At 40.6% G+C, this 9,618-nt stretch overlaps 1 protein-coding gene across 2 annotated transcripts; it reads left to right on the forward strand.

Annotated features, from left to right (window-relative positions):
- The first annotated feature begins 16 nt into the window (after positions 1–16).
- Positions 17–4,226, forward strand: drg2 (developmentally regulated GTP binding protein 2). 2 transcript variants are annotated; one of them, XM_023822059.2, is made up of 14 exons: positions 17–106; positions 327–422; positions 623–783; positions 960–1,049; positions 1,625–1,685; positions 1,857–1,947; positions 2,338–2,410; positions 2,515–2,605; positions 2,741–2,838; positions 3,198–3,274; positions 3,368–3,456; positions 3,604–3,662; positions 3,771–3,824; positions 3,913–4,226. In XM_023822059.2, exons 2-14 carry the CDS (start codon positions 359–361, stop codon positions 3,997–3,999), a joined length of 1,095 nt encoding a protein of 364 aa, XP_023677827.1. In that variant the 5' UTR covers positions 17–106; positions 327–358; the 3' UTR covers positions 4,000–4,226. The 2 variants fall into 2 exon arrangements, with proteins under 2 accessions (XP_023677827.1, XP_023677828.1); XM_023822060.2 differs by having other exon boundaries at positions 28–106; positions 330–422.
- Positions 4,227–9,618: the final 5,392 nt, after the last annotated feature.

Raw genomic sequence — 9,618 nt, forward strand, 5'->3', positions numbered from 1 at the left:
CTGTGTCTTGTTTCATCTCCGGGACTTTTAGGTCTCGCACCAAGGAGCTACTTCCTTTGGTGACGTCACCTTCTGCATGCTGTGGAGTTGGATCGCAAATTAAAGTGTAATTATTTCCTTTAACCCAAACTGCAGACGTTTTGGGCATACTTGACAGCGATATATTCGAATAGCCGCTTGTCTAAAAGGTTTATGTGCGTGACCATTTGACTAATAAAGCAAATAATCGACCTTTTTAGTTACTAATTGTCTGGCAGATGGTAGCTAAGTTGGAAGTGCGTTAGCTACTTTTCCTCTCTTTTTTATTTTTATGTTATTTCTCAAAGCAGGTAGATAAATAGGCCATTTTCTCGTGAAAATGGGGATTCTCGAGAAAATAGCAGAGATTGAAAAAGAAATCTCGCGCACCCAGAAAAACAAAGGTAAGTATAGTTTTTCTCCCCAGAATGGCACAACTTAGCTACTTGATTTTTGAGAGGTTGACATGTTGTTTCTTGTTTCTCACCTAGGAATTAAGTGGCACGGCTGCCAAATAGTTTTCAGTTACCCTGTGTCTTTGATGCCGTTTAAGACCGCACAAACTGGTGTCGAATCTTACTTTTTAATGCGTTTTTATTTTCAGCCACTGAATATCACCTGGGTTTGCTGAAAGCAAAGCTTGCAAAATATAGGGCCCAACTGCTGGAACCGTCGAAATCTGCTGGCGCCAAAGGGGAGGGCTTCGATGTGATGAAATCTGGTGATGCCAGGGTAGCCCTTATAGGATTTCCATCTGTGGGTAAGGTGAGTGTCGTTTTCTGGAATTATGTGTTTCATTATAGGTTTGTTCAATTCAATCTCTCATTTAATATAAAATGCATGTGTTTCCTGCTTTTAACATCTTGAAGTTTATATTTAGTGTTTTCTCATTGCTAATGTTGATTATGTACCACAGTGGTTCTTATACAAAATGTTTTCAGTCCACATTTCTCAGTCTGATGACTTCAACAGAGAGCGAGGCTGCCTCTTATGAATTCACAACGCTGACGTGTATCCCTGGAGTTATTCAGGTATCCAAAAAATAATGTTTGAAACACTTTTCCATTCCCACTTCAATTCTGCTTAGGGTTGCAGAATTCTGGGAATTTTCAGAGTTGGAAACTTTCCATAGGAATATATGGGAATTAATGGAAATAAACTGGAAATTAGCAAAATTGCAAGTTAGCCTATAACAGGGAACTTAAATGTAGTTGGAGGACAAAAAAAAATATCTTGACTATCATACTAAATGGAGCCACCATGGAATGTCTTTAACAAAGCTAAAGCTAGCACTAATAGTGATATCATTGTGTAACCAAGTACTTGTGAGTAATTATGTGTGCATAAACACCCCAAAATAAGCATCTGCCTCAAAGCTCACTGCTTATAAGTCATATTCTATGTTGTACTATTCATACAGCTAGCTGTCCTTGTGGTATCTGATAGCTCGCAGGAGTTCCATGGAGTTCAATATTTACCAAAATTCCTCAGCTTAACTTTCCATGGAAAGTTTCTGGAAATATACTGGAAATTTCCCACCCCTTTGCAACCACAATTCTGCTGCATATTAAATTAAGTCTAATTTAGTGTTTGTTCCCTTTTGTAGTATAAAGGAGCAAACATTCAGCTTCTAGATTTACCTGGTATCATTGAAGGTGCAGCCCAAGGTATGTGGATGACACCATGACATTCTGTGTGGTGTCAGTGGTTTGCTAATGATACCACAATTCATTTTCAAAAGTGATGCTGTTTTAAACTTGTGTGTGAGATTTTGTTTGATTGTATGACCTTTTTTTCCATATAATAATTAAATTGTACTAATCCCCCTCCCCCCACAGGAAAAGGCAGAGGAAGGCAGGTCATAGCTGTGGCCAGAACAGCAGATGTTGTCATTATGATGCTGGATGCAACAAAGGGGGACGTCCAGAGGTTGGACCTATTGTTTGCTTGCCTGCTTGTTTCTGTGTATTATTTTTCTAAACCTAAACATTCAAGTGTCAAAATATCTTTTATTGTCAATTTCAGATGTATGATTCATTGATGAAACATTGTTCTTATTGGTCAAAGTGGTTTTGAAAAGTATTTAATACAATAAAATATATTATTATGGCATACAAATACTATTATAAGACATGGACATTAAGACAAAAGAAATAGTTAACCATCTGATTGGTGGGGGAAAATTGTGCAGATTTTGCATGGGATTTGATGAGTGGTATGTACAATAAATATACTGGACAAGTATATTTGGTCAGTTGGATTGGCTTTTTAAATTGTTCTTAAGTTTGTATTGTGGACATTCAACATGTTTTTTTGAAGGGCACTTCTGGAGAAAGAACTGGAATCAGTAGGGATCAGGCTTAACCGATTGAAACCAAACATCTACTTTAAGGTGTGTGTTTATGAAATGTATCTAATGATGTTTATGTACTTATTTAGTTTTCTGCATTACATATTCACAGACTCTCATCTTTTCCTAAACCCTTTCCATTTCAGCAAAAGAAAGGTGGAGGACTGTCCTACAATTCAACTGTCCCTCTGACACACTGCTCTGAGAAATTGGTGCAGCTCATTCTGCATGAATATAGTATCCTTCATATGTTTGCCATACTGCTTTTAAAAATCTGTTAAACCTCCTGGGAATTTTTAATTTTTTTTTTATAATTTTGTGGCAAAGTGATATGTGCATAAACAGCCAAAAAGTTTCTTTAACCTCCCTAAGAAATCTTCAATGCCGAGGTTTTATTTAGGGAGGACAGCACACCAGACGAATTTATCGATGTCATTGTTGGAAACAGAGTCTACATGCCCTGTTTATATGTAAGTAAAGTAGGAATGTGTCTGACTGCAATGCTCTAAATGCTTATAATAATGTGTTTTTTTATTTTGAAATGGCTCTGACTGAAAATGATTTAAACCATGTTTAGAAAATTTTTATAAGGGCACTCCATAACCAATGAAGCTTCATGAACCATTTGCTGTGATTTCTGACACCACTAGATGGTGCTAGATTCAAAAAAAGGGTCCAGTGCATGCCCCAAAGCAAACCAATGGCATCTTGTGCGGTCAGAAAAATACAGAAAGTGGTTTGACACTTCATCTGCCCATCACTACTCCATACCTTCCTTTGAAGAAATTACAAATGGCAGTTTGTTCCAAAAGAAAAACCTGTTTCTTAGGTGTACAACAAAGTGGACCAGATCTCCATGGAGGAGGTTGACCGTTTAGCCCGAAGACCCCACAGCGTGGTCGTCAGGTAAGTGATTTTCCACCTGGATGAGAGGCAGGTGGGGCATAAACCCCGACTCTGTTTCTAATCACTGTTAACGGCGAGTGCGTTGTCTTCCAGCTGTGGCATGAAGCTGAACCTCGATTACCTTCTTGAGCAGCTGTGGGAGTACCTAGCCCTGATCTGCATATACACCAAGAAGAGAGGGGGTACCATTTGATCTTCATTTCACTTTCACGCTTAATGCTCAGTTTGAACACCTGTTGTTGGCCCATGTCTTGGCTCGGTGTCTATTTTGGAATCGTTTATGATGATTAGCCATTGTATTTTTTTTTTCTGCTAATATGAACCTATAGAGCGGCCAGATTTCACAGATGCAATTATCATGCGAAGGGGAGCCTCCGTGGAACATGTGGTACGTCTTTAACGAAGCTGAAGCTAGCAGGACAATGTGGCTGCTGTAGTGCTTATGCATGTTTGAAAAGCCAGAATTCAGTTGTTTTATCCATGTTTCCCCCACTAGTGTCACCGAATTCACAGAACATTAACGAGTCAATTCAAGTATGCCTTGGTGTGGGTAAGTGGACCTCAACTTAATGTAAACACTGAATTATTTCCCCAGGATATTTTAACAGTTCAGAATTTTACTGTCATTTTCTTTTAAGGGAACCAGCACAAAGTACAGCCCTCAGAGGGTGGGCGTGACCCATGTCATGGAGCACGAAGACGTCATCCAGGTCGTGAAGAAATAAAATGACTGTCGGCAGCTTGGCTGCCTCTGCTTGGGAGCAGAGAGCAATGGAGAATCCGAGTAAAGCAGATTTTGCCAAAAAAAATTTTTGGTTTTTATTTTGTGTACGACAGCACGAGCAGTTTGCAGGGGACGGAAAAACCTTGTCTAGCGCAAGTTAAAAGTGTTTTGGGTGGACGGATGAGATCCATTTTAAATGACAAATAAAAAAACAAAAGATATAATCCAGCACTGAAAGCTTATTCTCATGAATGATTTTTATTTTGTAACCATTACCTTCACAAAACTGATTATTTGTTGACTTGAAAACAAAAACCTAAAGAAATTATTGTTTTGACTCTGCAACTGCTGTTGTAGTGGAAGTAAATCTCAGAGGTACAGTTTTGATGTCATGGGATGTTATAAATTCAAAACGTGTGGCCTGTAAGCACATGGAATGCTGATTGGGCTTGTTTTTATTTAACGTTTTATGGGTGATGCTTTGCAGCCTGACTTGCTCTCTGGAGGAGGTAATGCCTTCAGCCTGGTGCAGAGTTCAGGTGTGATTTTATTGGTCTTGTTGTGGCTTAATGGTTTACTCCATTACCCGAGGATGTGGTACATAATTTCACAGCTCGTAGCCAAAAATGTTTGCCGTGCTGCATTGTCACTCGATGACGGCACCTTCCTGGTCTTAGTACCCCAAGAGGACGAGATATGCGGGTGAGTAAAGTCTGGGAGGTTCTCGGGCTCTTGTCCACCCCTCGTTGCTGCGGCCTGCGTTTCCCCAGGGGCCCCTGTGGCTGTCATATGCGGTTGGTCTCATTAGGTCTTCTGCCCGCCTGAAAACCTAGAGCTTCACATCCTATTCAAGATAAAGAACCAGGAGAATAGGCATCATTAAATATGCAGCGGGTGTGGGCGACGGAGGCTTCAGAGTGGAGCCTGCCATGTTTGTTTTGGAACGGTCTGGCTGGCCATGTCATCACCCGTGTGTTTTGGTTCTGGACTGGGGCTTTTAAGCTTTTTGCGGGAGGGCTGTGCCATGGGTCGTGGTGAGCGGGGGGAGGAAGGTGGGGGAGGGGCCTGGCTTGGACTAAACCGTCCCAAGATGGCCTTCAACTGACTGACTCGATTTAAGGTAATTGTGGCATGACCTGAGCACGTGTGTGTGTGCGTGATTGTGAGTAGGTGTCCACTCCAGTCACTGGTGATCAAGAATAGTGCATAAAAAGCACATGGTGCATCATATAAAATATTACCTGTTTACCACAACTTGTAACCCTGTATTGGATAAGTGGTTAGAATATGGATAGATTTTTTTTCTTCAGTATTCAGATGTGCAATGTGAAACAACCCAGAAGATGCATTCCATACCCATTTCATAACGTAAAATCATGATGGCCTTTTCTCTGAAAGGACGAAGGGTATCTGTGCTCTTTTAAGTTGAGAAGTATGTTTGTTTATAGTGTTGATGTCACTGTTGTATAAAACTAGGGTGTAGGCATAGGTCACGTCAGTGTAAGGTTCATGCTATGCATTTCTATCCATCCATCCAACCACTTAGCAGGACTGGGAGGCTTAGAGCTAATCACAAGAGGCAAAGGCCCTCAGGTTGTGGCAAACCCTAGGAAGTATGCCAGTTGTTATGCATTTAAAGTACTTTTTTTTTGGTAGTTATCGATTGGTTCGTAGCCGTTTTTATCTTCTCACATCCTATTTTCCGTTTGTTTTTAATAGACACATATTGCCCACCAGAGGGCAGTCCAATACCACAAAAGAAATTGGTATGCGATTCACTGGTCTTTAAATCATCAGCTCAAGTCATCAAGGGTAGACACGTGACTCGCTTTGGTCCTGTGGCTATAGAGATCATTTTGTTTCCTTTTCGTATAAGCAGTATGGGCTCTAATTTGTTATTGCACGACCTTAAATAAAGTCTTACGAGGGTGACAGCTCTTATTTTATATATCGTCCCAGACTTTTAGTTAATCATGGTTATGTTTTATCTTTATCACATTCATGAACACAGTTCACTTAAAGAAGGTGCATCGAACTGGTCTTACCGCTCCATCCTCCGCAAACTCATTACCGTCCAGCTGTATGAAAACGCTTACGGCTTAGCCAGCGAGTGGGCGCTTAATGGAGCGCCATCTGCTGGTGGGACCTCGGGAACCACAGCTCAGGAGGTGCGGTGAAAACGTGTAAAATGACTTTGGGGGTATCTTTTGTACAGTCCTGTAGTTACTCTAAATGCAACACACTTATAACCCATTGAATATTGGAATGCATCATCTGAGCATATGTTTTTTTTTCTCCTTAAAAATCGACGTTAAATCATATTTCTTTTAATTTATTTTCAAATGTACACTTGAAAACCATGCTCAGCAGAATAATCTTTACAAAGTAATATCTAATTGTTAAAAGTATGATGGTTGTTTACACATAACAAACGAATGCAAAATATATAGGCTTAGAGAGTGCTGGAATACCTTCGGATATTTTTAGAAGTTTTCGTATTAATGTTTAATTAGTTCTCATCGGATTGAGTACAGACAAGCTATTAAATATTAATATTCGGCTGTGTCGTAAACTTTTAGAATATTAATTAGCTATCGACGACTTAACATGATCCATTGAAATGGAACCTCAGTAAACATAGTGACTAACAACCATAAATCAGTGAAGACACAAAGCCCGCTTTAATGTAAAATCTATATGATCTGCTTTGTGTTTTAACTGTTTTCAATTCCATCCTATTTGACAGAATAGATGTAAAATAATAATAACAATAATAATTATTATTAATATAATTATTATTAATAATAAGTTCCCGGAAAACAGGTAACATTTCTTTTCTGGAGATTTATATCGCAACCATCCGTATCAAATAAACACTTCACCTTGAACTGCTTGGAACAGGAACTGTTATAATCGTCTGTGCAATAGACTCCCGTGTATATGCAGTAATATAGACCGTATATTAAAAAGACTGCTAGGGTTTTTCATTCATGATTTTCAATAATATGAAATGACTTACTGCAATATTGCATTGAAATAACGCCGAAAATCGCTGTAATGAATGAGAAAGAAAGCGAATTTAGAACATTTGTCCAGCAGTATAACGAACGTAGTCGTCTATTTCCGCGTCGCTTTACCACAGCATGTGCTTCAAACTGCAAGCTGCAAACTGTCACAAGAGCAATTAGAATATATGTAGTATTACAAACAAGTGCAAAAAACAATAACATTCATCTAAACATATCTGTTTTTTGGAATTCTCAGAAGTCACATATTTGACTTAAATGGTAAGCAACCAGTTATCACTGGTAGTTTTTAACTTTTGCTTAAGGTTTTTTTTATCATTCATTAAATTTCCAGTTAGTAAACATTCATATTTAGACAAGATATGATTAAATATACACACATCTATAGAAGTTGTGGCACCAGTTACAACAGTCATATAATTTACACTTAAACCAGTAGAAGAAATCAAACTCACCCACTATTTATGGAGAATGCTCTGTGCGGCTCCCTGTTCCCCGGGTATATTTTGGCTAACTATGGATTTGTTTCTCAGACACAGTTTAGTAACAGCTCAGCCGTCCTGCATTATTTATACAGGCTTGAACCAAAGAGATAGCATTACGCTAAGGCAGTATAGCTGATACATTAAGGTGCCTTCTGCAGTTATACTGGAAAACTCTCAGACACATGTTCCATTTGGGCTCAGATCATACCAAGCACCAACAGAGGGGCAATTATTTTTTTGCTGTGACTGATGGGAAGACATTTGAGTTTCCTCCTTACATGGTAAACTAGGGAATGCAGACGTTCATGGACACCTGTGACTTCAGTAACAAACGAGCACCCTGTTCACAAGTGGGACATCTGATGGGAGAATTCTACCTGACATTCGTGCTGCACTGTTCCAACAAAGCAAACCATTGCAATTTACCAGCTGGCAAAAAAACAGTAGACTTTTCTAAAACTGGGAGTACAATTCACTCCAAGATAATGGCAAAAAGAAGTGAGTGCGACACCCTTTTGGAATATCAGTGAAGAAGCGGCACGTCCATCAATCCCGTGAGGTTTGCTGAGTCGAATTGTGTTTCTATTTTAATTAATTGCTTGGACAGTTTCGGTTGCACTGTGTGTGTGTGTGATACCCAGTGCTTTTCGTTAAGCACTTCCCCCATGGAACATTCTACAGACAGGATGCTCTTGTATGATTTCGGTTTTTCTCTTGCTGACAGACAATTTGCAACGCAGTGAGCCAGTGTAGCATGGTCTTTGCGAGAGGCTAAAATGCCTGGCAAAAAAGCCGACCCCAAGGCAGCAGCCAAGAAAGACAAGGATGAGGGGAAAAAGGGCAAGGAGGACAAAAAGGCTGCAAAGGAGGACAAGAAAGATGCAAAGGAGGACAAGAAGGGCGGGAAGGATGACAAGAAAGGGGGAAAGAAGGAGAAAGATGCGCCTCAGAAAGGAAAAGGCAAGGATGACGGAAAGAAGGATCAGAAGAAAGGAAAGGCAGCAGCTAAGAGTGAGTCCGAGGAGGGGTCTGAGGCTGACGTTGTGAAGAGCGAAGCAGATGAAAGCGAGGCAGAGGATGAGGAGGAAGAGAGGGATGAAGAAAGCGAGATGGAGACTGAGGATGACAGGGGTAAAAAAGGCAAAGGGAAAGGCGCCTCTAAAGCCGCGGCGAAGAAGGGCAAGTCCAAGTCCAAACATGTTCAATCTGAGGAAGAAGATGAGGAAGAAAGGACTGAAGATGATGAGGATGAAGCGGAACAAGGGAACCGTAAGCGTGCCAACCTCAAGGGTACCTCCAAGCCTGAGGAGAAAAAAGGGAAACAGAAAGGAAAAGAGGTTCACCTAAAGGGGACTTCAAAAGCCATGATGGGGCTAGCAGCAGAAGGCAAGGGAAAGCCCCAGAAACCGGAGACTAGGGCACTCCCAGGCCTGTCAGGCCTTTCCACCTCAACAGCGTTACCTATGGAGGGGCTGAAGAACACCTCAAAGCTTTTCATGGGACTTTCAAATGACAAGAAGAAAAAAACCTCAAAGAAGAAACTGCAAAGTGCCACCAAGATGTTTGTGGGCTTCGGCAGATCCAAAAACCCTCTGGCAAATAAGAAAAAGGGCGTGCTCAAAAACACGTCCAAATTCATGATGCGTTTCCAGAGTAGCGAAAAGAAGAAAAATGAAAAAGAAAATGCAGCACCACAAAAGACACTCTTACTGTCAGGTCTGGGGGCCAAAGCTGGAAAAATAGGAGCTGATAAAACGTCCGGTTTAGGTGGGAAGTTTAAAGGCTTTTTTGGTGCAAAAAAGTCCATCCAGCCGGGCTTTAAGCACAAAGGGATTGTTTTGGGGAAAATTGCAGGTGCGACTAACTGGCTAACAAAGAGGTTTCTTTCAACAAAGGGAAAGCAAAGTTCTCTTGGTCGGCATGGGAATGCCCGGATGTCCCGAATGGGAGGGAAAAGGTTACCGGTGATGTCTCAAGATGAAGTTCGCCAACGCAGAGCAAATATGGGAAGATTTCGTGGTTTTCATCAAGACAGATATGAAGATGATGCTTATGTGGATGAGTATGAGGACGAGTATGACTATATGGAAAATGATTATGAAACGGACA

Source organism: Paramormyrops kingsleyae, chromosome 22, assembly GCF_048594095.1.
Source record: "Paramormyrops kingsleyae isolate MSU_618 chromosome 22, PKINGS_0.4, whole genome shotgun sequence".
NCBI classification, from domain to species: Eukaryota; Metazoa; Chordata; class Actinopteri; order Osteoglossiformes; family Mormyridae; genus Paramormyrops; species Paramormyrops kingsleyae.